The following is a 15,897-nucleotide window of genomic DNA, read 5'->3' as shown; positions in this document are numbered from 1 at the left end:
TTGCACACGTCCGAATCAGCGGGAATTCCCTTCTGGTTGGATTGGGGGTTTCCTTTTTTTGTTTTGGGTTAAAAACTTGTTACACCGTGAGAATTCGAACTCAGTTCTGTTTACATACTCTACCTGTGGTGTAATATCATGTTTAGGTAAGGTGTGTATTCTTTAGATTTTGAAATAGCACGTTAGTCTTTTAAATTTAGAGTGGAGTAACAATCGTTTTTGATCGATGATGTATTGATTGAATTGAATTTGTTGTTCAGCAGCATTCAACAGTTTGATCATATTTAATCTTCATATTTTAGGTGTTGATGGTGAGCACTGATGGTAAAAGCAATGAGTAAATATCGAAGGAAAGTAACAGTTGATGAGGCGTCTGTTGATGAAAAGCGCAGTAAACCAAGTGTTTTTGAGCGTTTGGGTCCGGGCGGGTCTTCTCGCCGACAATATCATGATGAAGAAGAAACTAACAGTAGTTCCAGGGTAATGTTTATTTTCCTACTAACTTTACTAATCGATTGACGAACATTTCAGAATCCGTATTTAAACAGAATCATCTGTCGTTTAAATCTACTATTCGCTATTATTATCAATCGCTGCTATGCTGCTATCATCAGTTTCTTTGTAAACTATTTTCAAAGTCAATTGTTTTGGGATTTTGATGATGTATCACTCTGTTTTCAGCGTTCTGGAGTCACAGAGAAGGATTGTAATCAGTGGATAAATACCGGAAAATGTCCGTATGGAAACAAATGTAAATACAATCATCCGGCACAATCTACTGGTAAACGCAGGTAGGAAGAAATCTCAAGAAAACAACATCGATACATTATAACACTACTTTTGCTAACAGATCTAAAAATATTTGATAAGCTGTTGGACTTAATAGAGATGAATCAATCAAACACTGCGTAATGACCTAATAATACCTGGGTGTTACCTAAAAAAATTTGAAAATACAATTTTTTAAACTGTATATAATATTCCAGTGGTCGAAATGCAGATAATTCACCAACAAAAACGAAACGGCGGAGTCGTGATAAAAGACGTAGCACTGGAGAAGATGAGGAGGTCAGTTTTGCCAATTGAATTCATCTACTAGTTTGATTAATATAATATATGTTGACCAGTTGATGAAACACCATTCCGTGTTGTGACGATGTATAGAGAATCCCACGCTAATAAAACGGAAGATAAAGTCCGAAAATTCTGAAAGCTGAAAGAAAAACTTTTCGGACTTTAACTTCCATTTCATTAGTGCGGGATTCTCTGGTATGTGCTACGAATGAATCCTCTATTTGTTTTAGGATGAGAAATCTTCTTCGAGGCGAGATAAAAGTAAAGTTAAATCGACAGTTGTCGTGAAACCAGCTCATTCCGGTTCAGATTCCTCTTCAGGTGATGATTCTGATGATCAAGGTATTGAAATGATTAGAATTTTTCAGCAAAGGCGAACTTTGTTTATCAGAGTTAGTCGATTATTTGCGAACTAAATGAAACCAAATGTCAGTTAGTCAGGGATTGAGCGAATTCTGCATCCTGAATATATTATACTAAACTTAATGATAATTGTATTGATATGAACAGATGAAGATACGTTTGATGCACAGCATTTGGATCACAACGAAGAATTAGTTTTAATGAAACGACGTCAGGAACTTAAACGTGAACTCAGTAGACTTAATGAGGTTTGTGTTAGCTCTGCTTTATTGTTGATGATGTGTTCTTGTATACCACTACAATGAAAGGATATCAAACATTTTTTAATGAACTATAGGAATCTAGTAGTAGCAGCAGTAGTGATAGCAGTGGCTCCTCTAGTTCCTCGGACTCAGATAGTGATGATGAACCTCCTCCTAAACAATCACATAAAAAGAAAGTTATCCCGAAGCAAGCCGAACGTGTTAGCCCAAAGTAAGTATAATAGATTCCTGTTATAACTGATCTAGAAACTATTAAGATAAAGTTATTGGTTTCTTTGCAATTCTTATTGTGTGGCCCATTAGTATTTTACAGTTTGATCAAGTTTCTTGGAAAAATTTTTTCTGATACTAATTACAATGAATATCCCTCAGGAAAAAAGGAAAAGAACAAAAGAAAGCGAAGACTTCAAGATCAAGATCGGGAGAACGGCGTAAAGAGTCAATCAGTCCACAGAAACGCAAGAAAAAGTATAAAATATTGTCATAAGAAATTGTTGTGATAATTTTCAAAGTGAAATTCTATTTTGAAATTTGATTATTTTTCTTTCAGGAGAGAATCTTCAGAAGAACCAGAAAAAACATCTCATAAAAAGGATAAAAGAAAAGACAAACACAAGCGTGGCTCGAGGACATCATCTCCCGAACAGGGACAGTTATCTCCATCTCCAGAACATGCTGGAAAACTCAAGAAAAAGGTCAAAGAACAAAAAACCAATCCCGTGGAAGAGGCTCCACGAAAACTGAAACAAAAGTTCCGGCCAGCCGAGAAGGAACTTGAGGCTAAAACAAGTCGCAGTGAAAAGAGATATGAAGAAGCAAAGAAAGATATTAAAGAGAAAAAGATTGACAAGGTTAAAGTGAAGGAAGAGAAAGTTGAAAAAAAGAGAAAAGATGACGGAAGTCGCGAAAGACAGAAGAAGAAAGAACCGGAAAGTGGTTATAAAAAGAATGAAAAACACCAAGACATATCACAGGAGAGGAGAGAATTATCAGATGATGATTCTAGTCATTCGAGTCGTAGTGAACGTAAAAATCGTCGTGACTCTCCGTCTGGATCAACCAGTCGTAAACATCGTGAAAGCGCACGACGCGATGAGTCGGAGTCATCTTCACGTGGAAAAAGACAAAATGACTCATATGAAGATGCTCCGAACCGCGAATCAGATTCCCATCGCGCGCACAGAGCGCAGTCTCCACCACCTGTAAGTGAGAGAGGAGGTACTGGTAGTGTGAAAGATCGACCGTCGCGAGGGAGAGCTATAGATGATCGGCGGCGAGATAAATCACCGACAGAATCTCACCGGTCTAGTGTTCGTTCTCCGACTGGTAGCATCGATCGTAATCCCCGAGGTCACAGTAAAGAGCGTCGCGGGGGACGCGTGCCACGTGGCTCAACTCCTGATCGAGAAAAGATGGAACGTTTCCCGCCACCTCCGCCGCGAGGCCGTCACGAATTGGATGAACGGGATCCGCGGCGAAGTATTGATCGTTATGGTGACAGACGTATGGACGACCGACGTCCGCCAATGTCGCCAGATCGAATGATGCCGCGGGATGAACGCGATTTGAGAGATTTGCCTGATCCGAGACGACTCCAGGACTACAGGATTCCGTTATCACCCGGTCCTGGGAGAGATTATCGCGGTTTAACGCCACCTGGTAAAGGATATCCAGATGATATGAGAGATATGCGAGACTTGCCCCCTCATCGTAGAGGGCGCAAAGATGATCGGGGTCCGATGGATCCGCGATTGTCTCCGGGGCGAGATATAGATCCGAGAGATCTGTGGCGCGGTTCGCCGGTCGATCGTCCTCCGAGAGATGGTCGATACTCGGATGATCGTCGGGGACTCCGACGCGACGCTATGGGTCGTTCACCTCCCGGTCGACGCGGCGCGCTGCCTCCACCTCTACCCCCGCCGAACGAAGCGAGAGGACGAGGCGGTTATAATCCTGACGATATTCAACAGCGTCTATACGCGATGTTTGAGCAGTGCGGGGATCCGGTAGCTAATGAGTTAGAACCTCCTCTACCTGCACCTCATAATCTGCCTCCTGTTCCTATGAGAGATAGACGTGGGCCACCTGGCCCCCCTCCAGAATGGTACGATCAACGGCCACCCGTCGAACCAGATCGATTTGGATATGGTCCACCACCTGACTGGAATCCTATAAGTATGTATATTGATGGTGAGCGTTTTTATAAAATTTCGTATTTGATAAACTGAAAAACAAAATTTTTTCTCCAGATGATCTTGAATATGGTAGAGGTCGTGATCTAATTCGAGGAAGAAGGGGAAATCGTCCGCCATTTCCACCACGAGGTCTGTTAAATAAATCATATAATTAACCGAATTGTATCGAATTCGTCGTGAAATGTTATATATTATTTTCAGAGAGATCTGTGCATTCTGATTATGACAGACGATTTCCGGACCGAGAGGATCGAGATCATACTGGAAGTCGAGAAAGGGATGACAGACGTGATGACAGAGATAGGAGAGATGATCGGCTGGATGAGAGGAGAGATGAGAGAAGAGACGATAGGAGGGATGGCAGAGATAGAAGAGATGACAGATTGGATGAGAGAAGAGATGAACGACGGGATGACAGACGTGATGATAGAGATCGAAGAGATAACAGGATGGATGAGAGATCCGTTGATAGGAGGGATGACAGGAGAGATGATGGACGGGATGACAGAAGAGATGAAAGAATGGATATCAGGAGGGATGACAGGTTGGAAGACAGAAGAGATGATGGGAGGGATGACAGGAGCGATAATAAACGGAATGACAGGCCTGATGATAGGAGAGATGATAGAATCGATAATCGGAGGGATGACAGGAGAGATGATAGGCAGGATGACAGGAGAGATGATAGGCAGGATGACAGGAGAGATGATAGACAGGATGACAGGAGAGATGATAGGCCGGATGACAGGAGAGATGATAGACAGGATGACAGGAGAGATGATAGACAGGATGATAGGAGAAATGATAAACAAGATGATAGAAGAGCTGATAGACAGGATGAGAGACCAGATGACAGGCCTGATGACAGGAGAGATGAACGACGGGATCAGAGGTAAGTTGGTTGTATTTGCAGTTATGATTATTTTACACAAGATCCTTTACGAACTTTACAATGCTTTGACGAAGTTGTAAGAAATTCAATGATTTAGTTTCAGTTTTTTATATCTGATGAATAGTTATAACGAGGTGCACTGCGAGTTTTCATTATTTCAGGAAGCGAAATCGTGACAGTGATAAAAGTGACAGGGAACCAGTACAGCGCTCATTATCTCCACCTCAAAAACGTAGACGAGATGTATCACCGGTTGCATCTATTCACAGTTCCAGATCTGACAACAGAGAAGATGATCATTCGTCTAAATCTGCGGTACTATTGGGGGACCAATGCCATACTTAAGTTAAACCCCGCTCTTCACTTGAAATAAATGCTGCCTTGAGATACAAACGGAACATCCTGACTCAACTCAATCATCTATTTTACTAGTCTGAGAGTTAAAGCTTTAATTTCTAGTCTAGACTTTTGGGAGCTCAGCCCCGGTTCTTCAGGAAATAATTCAAACTGACAATGACCTAATTTTGATTTTTCCTTTATTCAGAGTCGGGAAAGAGGACATAAAGACATACGAGAGGCAACCACGCCATCTAGAGACGAGACCCGTCGTGAGAAAAGAAAACGATCTCCATCAAATGATCGCGAGTCAAGCGATAAGTCAAAGCAGCAGCAAACAGAACAGACCGTACAGAAATCTAATGATCAACAAGGTACAAAGTCACGGAGTGAAGTTGCCTTAAGTGATATATTCCTTATTCACCGGTGCCATATTGTATAGCAAAATGGCAGCTCTGACTTTTGAATCCAAATAGCTTGAACTGAATGGACATTCAGACACGCTGTGATGTTATGTGAATAAGGTCTATAACAGTAACAAACTGAACGAATTGATGTCTTATTTACAGATGAAATTTCAAATGAAAGCCGAAGCAAACAAACTACAGAACGCAGTGACGACAAAAAACGTAGCAAGGTACCTATTTATTTTATCACAGCTTTTGTTTTACTGTATTTATTAGCATAATATATATTTGTAGTAATGATTTGAAATATTTCAGGTTGACAGATCTCGGCGGAGTCCTAGCCATAGCAGTGTGGGCAGCAGATCCAGCAATAATCAACAACCTGACAACCAAGATACAGCAGCAACTCCGAACAGCATCAGCAGGTCAGTATTCTTATCACATGAATATGGACTTTGATTAAGATCATTGAGATTGTACATCAAATTAATTTTAAGATAATGAACTTGAATCTTACTGTCAATTATTTTTGAACGCAATCTTTATTTTGACTAATTAGAGAAAAGAAGAGTGAAGAGTCCCTGTCAGGTGAGGTCAAATCAGACAATGCATCAACACAGCAACCTGCAGAAAATATTCCAGTTGCTGAGGAAAGTGTCACTGCCACAAAGGAGGCAGCAACGACTGGTGATGATGAAGCAGAGGAGGATGGTAAAAATGCTGAAGAACTGCCATATGAGGAGATCTCAGATGATGAACTGGATGAGTTTATCTTGGGTCAGGAGGACAGTGAATCAGAACAGAAAGAAGATCTTAAGAATACCACAACCGGTATGTGATATATGTCACACCTGTCCCTCTAGTTAAATGAACAAATCTAAACATTTAACTGATACTGTGACAATATTTGCTATTTTTCAGGTATTGTAGATAGTTTAGATATAGACTGGTCGTGTTTAATGAGTAAACGCTCGAAGCCTCCTGCAGCATCTGCAATAAGGAGGTTTAAAGCTGCTCATATCCTCTCCGAGATAGGAGTCTCCCGTGCATATGCTGGTGATGCGATTATGGAACAAGTTAAAACATATTGTCAGCAACAGTTTGATGACGAATACAAAGGTTAAGTGCTGTGTGTTAGAATAAACTCCTAATTCTAATGACTGGATTAGATACTGTATGGCTTATGCATGGAGTTACTATAAAAGATTGAAAATTACCTACCAATTACAGATTTTCCTTAAATTACCCCAATGGCCAGATTTATATTCGAATCGAGAGTAATAGTTGATACTAATGGATGAAGCTTGTTTCATTTTACTTGTAGAGGATTTAGCAAATGCCGCTGCTATGGATAACGATTCAAACAACATGGAAGCTAAAGTTGTTCCTAGTCAACCGAAGAAGTTTGAATTGTATCACGATATTGCAGCATTTCACACTTCAATCGCTCAGAAGAAAAAAGAACGTGCGACTCTCCTGTCTAATATAGGACCATATCGTCGTGCTCTATGTGCTAGAGTTGACTTAGCTATTAGACGCAAACTGTGTAAAGTGGAAAAGGTAAGTCAAATACTGCATAGAACAATATATACTGCTGTCACCTTGGAAGAATTTCTGGTATCGGAAATCCAAAATTTTTACGTGTTTCCCTTTTATTTCGGTTTGTTTACAGATGGCAGAGACATCAAATCTTTATCATGGAGTGGATCTAGAACAGTCAAAACTCAGTCAGCAGCTTCTTAAACAGGCCAAAGAAGCAAAAATGCGTCAAATCATGATTAAAACTTGAAGTAAAAAGTCTTGGTTAGTTACTGAGGGACTTATCACTAATAGTCATGTATTTGGAGCCACAAATTCCACTGATTAATCATGAAAAAAGTGAACTACTGTCAAATAAAATATTATTCATATTACTGAATATCGTGCATTTCATGAAATATACTTTTGGTGTATAACCTGTATGTTGTTTGTGCAAGTCAAAATTTGTAAATTGTAATAAACTCATTATTTGCTTAAAAATGTTTCCGGCCTGTTTCATAGTTGACTATTATTTCCATTTCTAAAAATCTATTTGACACTGGTTACTGGAGATTGGGTCAATCATCTATATCCTTATTTACGATCAAAGAAGGCCATGGCCCTACAGAGACAGCTGTACGTTCTGCTTTTAATCTAATCTAACTACGTACCGGTACGCCAATCATTTGGCACTAAGTCCAGTTACGGCTTTTACAAGACAAGCCACGAACTAAGTCCGCATACTTGTTATATACTTCTACCAAACACCCACAAATTCAATTCAAGCTATTTTAGTCGTGAAATAAACTAACAAAAATCCTCTTTGCTTCTAGTATTTCAATGTGTCAGTGACGGTTACTGCAGGTATTGATATTACAATATCTCTGGTCTTATATTTGTATTAAAGAACTAGGCTTAGTCATCGTATATTATCATCATGATGGTTTGTTGTTGATGATCTTTTTCCTCGTATATTTTTCCTCTACTAAAGTCTAAACTTGATACAAATTACTAATTTCAGCGTTTGTTGTCATCATGGGGATGGACGGGTTTAAGAAACTGAGCGATGATCTTGAACGTGTTATCGAAAAAGAGGAGACTAGCAGTTCAGTGACGTCAGATTCAGATGAGACCAAAGAACCGGTCACTTGTCGATCGAAACTTCAGCATGTGCTGCATACTAACAAATTTCAAATCGGTGTCGTCGTTCTCGTCATTATTGATTGTTTATTGGTTATTGGAGAATTGTTGATTGAACTGGAAGTATTCGCTTTGAACGGTCACAGCGATGTCCCTCACGTGTTGCATTACATGAGCATTGCCATCCTGAGCATCTTTATGATTGAACTCCTCGTAAAAGTCTATGCATTTAGACTTGAATTCTTCAAACAAAAGCTTGAAGTATTTGATGGTATCATCGTTATTGTCTCGTTTGTATTGGACATAGTGTTCATCAAAAAGGAAGGTATAACCGAAGCAATTGGATTGATTATTCTTTTACGACTTTGGAGAGTGGCAAGAATCCTTAATGGTAAATATACTGGTACTGGTATTTTCAGACAGAAAATCCTATTAACACTTTGAATAAATTTTTCTGTTTTTGTCATTTCAGGGATCATCATGTCAGTTAAGGTCCAAGCTGACAAGAAAATTCATAAAGAAAGAAGGATACGCGAAGCGGTTGAACAAGAACTGAATAAATATCGCGAGTACTGTACGGCTCAAGAAAAAGAAATCGAAGTTTTACAAGCCTTGTTGAAAAAGCATAAAATTGAATTCGAAAAAACAAATAAGCCTGTGGTGCCTGTGAGAAAGATTGATGTCATAGCTGAGGTCACTCCATATTCGGGTAACCTCAATGAAGCCGATGTATGAGTTAGATCAAACATGCCACCCACCTATCCTACTTCACAGTATTTAATCTAGAGTTTTCTTCCAAAAATCTTGCTTTTTGTTTAGGCTGCTGCAAAATTCTACATTTCTAAAATGTATGCATTTACTTACCGGTAATACATCTGACTCAATCGCTGTGCTATGCGCCCTTTTCATAAAGTCTATGTACATCTGTAGTTTTCACAATCTTCATCAAGCTATATGTCTATTGTCTCTCATAGGCATTTCTTCGATTTTATAATAACAGAAGCCAGTCCTTCCATTATATTCTTTCGGTAAGAAATATAGTGGTAAAAAGTTCATTCTTGGTGCAAGCGTAATTTAAAAAAGCACATATCAACAATGTACATACATTTGTAAATAGTTGTCCTAACTCTAGATTTCTCTTGCCATTTCGCGTCCTTTACATGTAAATTTTTGAATTGTTATCAAATATGGGTAAAAAATAAACATCCCTTATTTTTGGGGTTGAGATTTATGTAAAGCATTTCCTATTACAGAAAACGATTTAAGCTTTAAGGCCAGTGAATCAAATCATACACCTTGCAACTTTTTGCTTGCATGTATACAGTGCTTTGTTAACATAAGTATTTATATTCAACCAATCAAAAGTTATGTTATTTTATGAAATGAATTTTACTCAGCTGGATAGCTAATCATTAAATAAAATCTGTTATTATTGACTTTGAAATTAAAGTGTATTCCTCTCTTTCTTTGGTATGTCTCCTTTACCCACAACATCTTGGTCCTTTTGTTGGATTTGATTGTACATACCGAAGACTATGTCTTTTTGGTACTGGTCAACTTGGTAATTTGCCGCTTAAGTTGGTAAATTTTCCAAAAATTCTAATTGGAAAACCTTTGTCACCGATTCTTAACTTAGTATCCAGTCATCTCGACATATTTACAGTCTAATTGCTACAGTGTGTAATTTGGAGTGTATGATTATTCTTTTCATATATATCTGGTCATGCTAATAGAATCGATACAGCGCATTTTTATATCCGCATAGAATAAAAATTGAAATCCAATCCATCCAGCCAGTTGTTATTCCTACTGGTAATTCTGGTAAGTAATTCGCACGATTTTTTCAGCTGTGGTAATACTCGATTGTTACTTGATCCACATGAAGTGGTTCCATTTTCAGAAGCCAGGCTTTGAATAATGCGCTCTTATCAATAATAGCTGCCTATTACATGTACCATTTTTCTTCCATCTTTCAATAAAAATATTCGGGTAAAAATAACACTGAATCTTCACTGAAAAGACTTATTTTTTAATAACAAATTTGATAATGTACATCGGATACACTGATTATTTTGCTATTCTGCTCAAGTTTTTGTAATGCTTTCAAAACAGATGCTTTGTTGACTAGAAGACTTGTTTTGTAAGTGATTTGATCGACAATGCGCAGAATATGACTGCCATCCACTGAAACTAAAAATAAATGAATTCATTAGTTAGAGTACCTGAATTATCTTGCAATGGATTTCATTTTTTTCATTTAGACACATACATTTATCAGACTTGCTGTCCTGGTAAAGCATTTCCATAACAGCTTTCTCTATTGTTTTTCCAATACCCACAAACTGGAAAGAAAGAAACATTCAAATAAAATTGATATTAATTGCTAATAGATTTCATCAATGCAAGAGGGTCACTCACATGATAAGTTTGACAAACATTACTCCCAGAATCTGTAACAATTTTCCCATCTTCAAATAATGATTTCATTGCCTGTTCAAATCTATCCTTCAAACTTTTGCCAAACTGTAAATACATAATGCATTGCACATAAATCTGAGCGATCTTTCAGACTCAGAGCACTGGTATATGACGTCAACTGAGAGTTTTAGTTCACCATCATTGTGGTTTCCTATTACTATTGATTAATTGATTTTAACATTTCCCATATTGAAACAGGTCCAAAAAATGAGTTGTATTTTATTCTTTGGAATCAATAGTTTGATTTGTATGCATACATTTCAGGATCAGCAGGTGTTTCTTGACTCACATTTTCTGAATTGGTTGTATTCTGTTTGGCAATGGAAATCAATTCATCTGTTGTAAGAAGATCTTGAAGGGTTAACATTGGAATCTGGTGCTTTTTCACGTATGCCATTATTTTTTCCTTGAGTTCAATGAGGATATTGTTCTGAAACCAAAACCCATCTTGAAAAATACATAACAATCCATGAATGCATGAACACGCTTTACATGCATTAACCATGCCATCAACGGAACTTTCTTGATACCACACACCCGGTAAAATCTCTCACCTGAGATTTTTGTCCAGTTTCCAAATGTAATTTCTTGTCCATTACTTGATGGTATATTTTGTTAGGTAGTTTAAATGGTAAATCATACACAGTTTTATAAAGATGAACCCGATGACACATGTAACTGATTTCAGCCATTGGATCAGGCATGACTGGTTCGATTATTAAGGAAAAATTATCAGTTTTTTCTTCAATTCAGTCAGGATTGATTAATGCATCACCTATATAAACCTGTCACAGGTCTTAAGCCGTCTTCAGAATGTTTTTGATAAATAAGGATATTGTAATATTTTGCAGATAATTCTTTGGATCCACGGTATATTTTGATATTGCCTCGAACGTGTAGTAAATATCCGAGCTCTGGTTCATCCTGAGAGGCAGTTTGGTTAATTGCAGTCGAGAGAGCCATGTACTTTTTATCACTGTTGTATATGCACACATCCTGACAACTTCCATATTGTGATTTCCAACAACATACTCGAATAACTCCTGTTCCATCATCAACTTCAAAAAAACGAATTCAGGCTATAAAATATAGTTTGTTACTGTAGCGAATCTTTTATACAGTACAACAATTAAACGTATAGGCCTAATACATACCGTCACAAATGAAACACTTTTCCTTATTTACCAGTCTAGCAACAATTCCTTGAACATCTACCTTGTAAAGTGGATGGTTTTTGTATCTGTATGTGCAGTCAGCTGAATCAAATAATTCATCATCACAAATTGGTAGGTTTGATGTAAAATCTGTAGACAGGGAGTTTGGTGGTCAAATTTTCATCTCAGCCATGCTACTGCAATCTGTGTCTGCAGCAGATGAATATTCTGGGTTGGTCAGTAACGCTTTTCCGATTTGGCATAAAAACTATTTTGCCTAGCTCAGAGAAATTAGTGAAAAATCTGAATTCAAACCGACTAACCTGTGTAGCCCTTAATCTAGTAAGTAATCTGTCTGTGGTTTAGTTTCACGATCGGTAAGCCATCCGATTATAAAAAAAAGCTTACCACCAACAATTAGGTAACTATGTATTAACTACCCTCAACCAACCTAACCCAAACTCTAAACCTCATTTATGAGGATTAATCCTAATTTTAGGCTAAATCAAACTCGCTTCTAAATCTTAGGGACCCTTTTTCTAATCCTTATACAAAACCTTATTTTCTAAAAACTACAAAAAATATCTGCTTTTTTGTCAAAGTGCATTTACTGCCACAAGTGTGCTTACAGTCTTCCGCATACAGTTCAAGTCGATGGATGTCTTTAATGAACAGCTTCACAAACGAACTGAAAACGGGATCAAGGCCCCAATATTCTCTTGGAATTATATCTAAGGTCATAATTGAATTCACTTGTCGAAATACGGCTGTCAAATATCCGCGCTGGAGTGCAGCAACCTTCTGCCTTTTCTTTACCGAAATACTCACATGCCACAGTCGTCCCACATCCTCCGCATCACAATGAGAGAACGGCCTTAAGAACTTTACTTGACGAATGAATTTATTTGCAGTAATATATCTTACAATAGGAATTGTTCTTAACACAATAATTATGAGATGATAAAAAATGAAATAACAACATCTGAAAATTGAAACTAAACTATTATTAAAATCAATTAAACTAAAATTGAATTATTCGCATTCGATTTAAGATCAGAGCCGAGGTATCTGATTCTCGACCCGGCCCCATAAAATGTCTTCAGTTGATTTTATTTCCAACTGACTAATCTAGGAGAACAAAAATGGAATAATAAAGTAAAATATATTTTTCTTCTTCTATCATAAATTCTTGAAGAGGGCAGTCAGTTCCACAAAGAAAAAATATTTGCATATGGCAACCTTCCCATTCTCAATGACGTAACCAATGTGGTTTGATTGTAATAAGCTTTGAACTTTTTGCTTGATCATTTTAAATTAAATAGTGATTTTTCTATGACGATGCTTTATGGAGTACTGTAACTCAAAACCGATATCCCTGCATTTGCCATAAACGTTTCTTTACTTTAAGTGACACGTTTTTTTCTAATATATGTATATGTTTAACATCATTATGTTACAGTCTTCGTATGTGATTAGTTACTAAAAACGCTATTTACATGGAAACGATATATTTTGCTAAGTACAGTTGTATCCATAATTTATCATTTGGTAATAGGCAGAGAAGCAACACAAATTAACATGGTGTAAGTGCTATTCAAAAACCGATATCGTCTAACCTGTTTCGACACCGGCTGATATAATGGGTTGCTATTATTAAGTTGTTCACCGAGGCATGACGTAAATCTAATATTGAACAAATTTACAAAAATTTCAACCGGAGTGAACAACACCATATATATAGAAATGCAAAAAGACGATGAGTATTATAATATTTATGCACGGCGCTTGTGGAAACCTTTTGAAAGAGTTGTTATTTCAGTAGATTTCTCTCAAGTATATCATCTCTTAAAGAGACCAAATTTATTTTACTACCAATTAACAATTGGATATGCTTTTCAAAATGACTAATTACTGAAATTACTATCGAAAAACTTTAATATTTATGATTGTTAGCGTATGGATTTTCTTCAACGTGACTATCAACTACCGAGGCTCTCCGTTGTTGCGGCTCCCTCGGTGTTTTCAGGGTGTGTGAATTTACGTAATTAAAACGTGGAAACTTCATCGATTTGGCCCAATATCGGTGGTGTCTAGCGTTTCGGATTTGATCCATCCTGACGTGCCACGTTTTGTTCAACGTTTTTATATATTCTTGTATATCTGGAGCTTGTACGAAGTTGTAGTATAGGTAAAATTTGTTACTGATAATGGGAATTGCGAGACTGGTCAGCACCATGCCCGTGACGCTACAGAGGACGGCACATGTTTTAGACGGTGCTGTTATTGGTACCACATCACCATATCCCACGGTAGTCATCGTGATAACAGCCCAGTACAAAGCGGTGGGAACTGTAGTTATTTGACTTTTCTTGCCTTCGTCATTGGCTGCCGACAATTCCAGATAGAACACGACGAATGAAAACGTGATCGCTCCTAAACATATGAATAATACCAACAGAAACAGCTCACGCTTGCTGCGTTTCAGAGCTAAAAGCAAGACATTCAATCCTAGAAACTGTCGAGACAATTCGAATATGCGAAGAATTCGCAGTGCTTGAAACGCCCACAAAACAGTTATGACGGTGAACACAGTGTCATCTCTCTCGCGCATTCTCCTAAGGGTTGGTAACATGCGCACAACGGCTAGAAACCAGAACGTTATGACGCAAATTATGTGCGCCAGGCCTAGAATCGACGTCAGAATTCTCTTCCTATTTGGTGAGACCAAAATGCGAGTGAGAATTTCCAGGGTACTGATAGCCATTATCACAACGTCTGTGTATAGGATCCACGGTATTTGGCTTGAATATCGTAACTTGTTTTTGTAATTATCAATCTCATCGCTCATGTTAATATAGTTTGGCAACAATATTCTCATATTCTCATTCGAATGAAATAGCAACATGATGATCGACATTAACACTATCAAACCATAGAATACCGACCATACCTATATGGAAAAATTAAAACTTAATTTCATTTAACAACCGACTTGTTATTTCTCTGAAAGCCAAATTTGTATATATACGAATTATTATCATTACTACTATCACTATTTTTATCTTCATTATAGATATTGTTATTATTATCATTATCATCATCGTACTAACTTACTACTGCTATATTACCATTACCATTGCTATTGTATTTCTTTATATGTATGTGTTATATTAGTGAGAATAAAGTATTCTAATATCTTATACTTACTTTCGCTGCGATTGAAGACCTTGGATGTTCTAGAATTAACCACAAACGCCATCGCCAATATCGAATACCATTTTCAGTAACGCGATTTGAAAATACTTCATCAACATCTTGTAAGCCGTCGAACTCGCGCAGAAGCTCTTCCCTTTTCCGGACTTCTACGTCGTAACGGAGAACGTTGGTCTGGCAGCAAGGAGCCACATCATCAAACTTCATTCCCCAAAATTCCAATTCAATATGGACAGCTGGTCCACATAGATTTGACGGTATGTGCAATTCACCGGTCCTGTAATATTCTAAAACTGACGAGAATATCAGCGGATTTCTGTCGAAAAAGTATTCTCCAATTGTTGAATCGTAACTCTGATCGTGTTCATTTAGTTCTGATAAAACCGTGTTTGGATGTCGCGTCAAAGTTGATCGTAAGGCCTGAAACGTCGTTCCTCCTACATTCAAACGAATTCTTTCTTGACCGCTTACTCTTCTTCTGGAAGGCGACGGTGATTGTTTTTTGGCTTCGTCTTCCGAATCTATATCCATTTTCGCAAATGAGTGGATGCTGTGGTCATGAACATTTACATAGTTGCGAGTCAAAGTTACAGCCGACGCAGCACTTATGAACACCCCATGTATAATGTTTCGGCCTATTGATAATTGCTTCACATATTCAATTATTTAAAATAACAATTTAGAGCTGTCAAATATTACCAATGTACACTACATCAGTCAACAAAACCAACATCAATTATATCAAAATATTAACTACGACCCAAATGAAATCAACACCTCATTCTGATAACTGCAAAATACTTATAGTAGCAAATAAGGCTGGATTTTAAAATCATTTTGAAATAATTCACGAAATGAAATTGC

The 15,897-nt window shown here is 37.6% G+C and overlaps 4 protein-coding genes across 7 annotated transcripts; 2 read left to right on the top strand and 2 right to left on the bottom strand.

The window, feature by feature from the left end:
* Positions 1 to 27: 27 nt before the first annotated feature.
* LOC141898415 (uncharacterized) lies at positions 28 to 7,522 on the top strand. 3 transcript variants are annotated; one of them, XM_074784275.1, is made up of 19 exons: positions 28 to 146; positions 303 to 480; positions 682 to 791; positions 987 to 1,068; positions 1,305 to 1,416; positions 1,585 to 1,685; positions 1,775 to 1,911; positions 2,073 to 2,168; positions 2,251 to 3,875; positions 3,950 to 4,024; positions 4,097 to 4,787; positions 4,949 to 5,102; positions 5,332 to 5,497; positions 5,693 to 5,760; positions 5,846 to 5,955; positions 6,090 to 6,361; positions 6,452 to 6,649; positions 6,855 to 7,090; positions 7,203 to 7,522. In XM_074784275.1, the coding sequence occupies exons 2-19, from the start codon at positions 322 to 324 to the stop codon at positions 7,317 to 7,319; spliced, it is 4,509 nt and encodes a 1,502-aa protein (XP_074640376.1). In that variant the 5' UTR covers positions 28 to 146; positions 303 to 321; the 3' UTR covers positions 7,320 to 7,522. The 3 variants fall into 3 exon arrangements, with proteins under 3 accessions (XP_074640376.1, XP_074640377.1, XP_074640375.1); XM_074784276.1 differs by having other exon boundaries at positions 28 to 151; positions 303 to 472; positions 698 to 791; XM_074784274.1 differs by having other exon boundaries at positions 28 to 151.
* Positions 7,523 to 7,817: 295 nt separating this feature from the next.
* LOC141898433 (voltage-gated hydrogen channel 1-like) lies at positions 7,818 to 10,172 on the top strand. The gene is made up of 3 exons (XM_074784304.1): positions 7,818 to 7,912; positions 8,070 to 8,579; positions 8,661 to 10,172. Exons 2-3 carry the CDS (start codon positions 8,084 to 8,086, stop codon positions 8,921 to 8,923), a joined length of 759 nt encoding a protein of 252 aa, XP_074640405.1. The 5' UTR covers positions 7,818 to 7,912; positions 8,070 to 8,083; the 3' UTR covers positions 8,924 to 10,172.
* A 31-nt stretch (positions 10,173 to 10,203) lies between these two features.
* LOC141898431 (CST complex subunit STN1-like) lies at positions 10,204 to 12,561 on the bottom strand. Of its 2 annotated transcripts, XM_074784300.1 has the most exons (8): positions 12,450 to 12,561; positions 11,821 to 11,922; positions 11,503 to 11,724; positions 11,221 to 11,375; positions 10,956 to 11,096; positions 10,607 to 10,711; positions 10,458 to 10,530; positions 10,204 to 10,378 (listed from the first exon to the last, which is right to left on the bottom strand). In XM_074784300.1, exons 1-8 carry the CDS (start codon positions 12,559 to 12,561, stop codon positions 10,218 to 10,220), a joined length of 1,071 nt encoding a protein of 356 aa, XP_074640401.1. In that variant the 3' UTR covers positions 10,204 to 10,217. The 2 variants fall into 2 exon arrangements, with proteins under 2 accessions (XP_074640401.1, XP_074640402.1); XM_074784301.1 differs by lacking the exon at positions 10,607 to 10,711.
* Positions 12,562 to 13,753: 1,192 nt separating this feature from the next.
* LOC141899083 (potassium voltage-gated channel protein Shaw-like) lies at positions 13,754 to 15,572 on the bottom strand. The gene is made up of 2 exons (XM_074785237.1): positions 15,028 to 15,572; positions 13,754 to 14,770 (listed from the first exon to the last, which is right to left on the bottom strand). Exons 1-2 carry the CDS (start codon positions 15,562 to 15,564, stop codon positions 13,754 to 13,756), a joined length of 1,554 nt encoding a protein of 517 aa, XP_074641338.1. The 5' UTR covers positions 15,565 to 15,572.
* Between the last annotated feature and the right edge of the window lie 325 nt (positions 15,573 to 15,897).

This window comes from Tubulanus polymorphus, chromosome 2 (assembly GCF_964204645.1).
Source record: "Tubulanus polymorphus chromosome 2, tnTubPoly1.2, whole genome shotgun sequence".
Lineage (NCBI taxonomy): Eukaryota > Metazoa > Nemertea > Palaeonemertea > Tubulaniformes > Tubulanidae > Tubulanus > Tubulanus polymorphus.
The sequence above is the reverse complement of the archived record's forward strand: the minus strand, read 5'-3'. Positions and strand labels throughout refer to the sequence as shown.

Coding starts and splice junctions, on each gene's coding strand:
- LOC141898415 (XM_074784275.1), top strand. CDS start 322: ATGGTAAAAGCAATGAGTAAATATCGAAGGAAAGTAACAGTTGATGAG. Junction 4,025..4,096: donor TCCGCCATTTCCACCACGAG/GTCTGTTAAATA, acceptor TATTATTTTCAG/AGAGATCTGTGCATTCTGAT. Junction 7,091..7,202: donor AACTGTGTAAAGTGGAAAAG/GTAAGTCAAATA, acceptor GTTTGTTTACAG/ATGGCAGAGACATCAAATCT.
- LOC141899083 (XM_074785237.1), bottom strand. CDS start 15,564: ATGGATATAGATTCGGAAGACGAAGCCAAAAAACAATCACCGTCGCCT. Junction 14,771..15,027: donor GGTCTTCAATCGCAGCGAAA/GTAAGTATAAGA, acceptor TTTTCCATATAG/GTATGGTCGGTATTCTATGG.
- LOC141898431 (XM_074784300.1), bottom strand. CDS start 12,561: ATGACCTTAGATATAATTCCAAGAGAATATTGGGGCCTTGATCCCGTT. Junction 11,923..12,449: donor TGAACTGTATGCGGAAGACT/GTAAGCACACTT, acceptor TATTTGATTCAG/CTGACTGCACATACAGATAC. Junction 10,379..10,457: donor GGACAGCAAGTCTGATAAAT/GTATGTGTCTAA, acceptor ATTTATTTTTAG/TTTCAGTGGATGGCAGTCAT.
- LOC141898433 (XM_074784304.1), top strand. CDS start 8,084: ATGGGGATGGACGGGTTTAAGAAACTGAGCGATGATCTTGAACGTGTT. Junction 8,580..8,660: donor AGTGGCAAGAATCCTTAATG/GTAAATATACTG, acceptor TTGTCATTTCAG/GGATCATCATGTCAGTTAAG.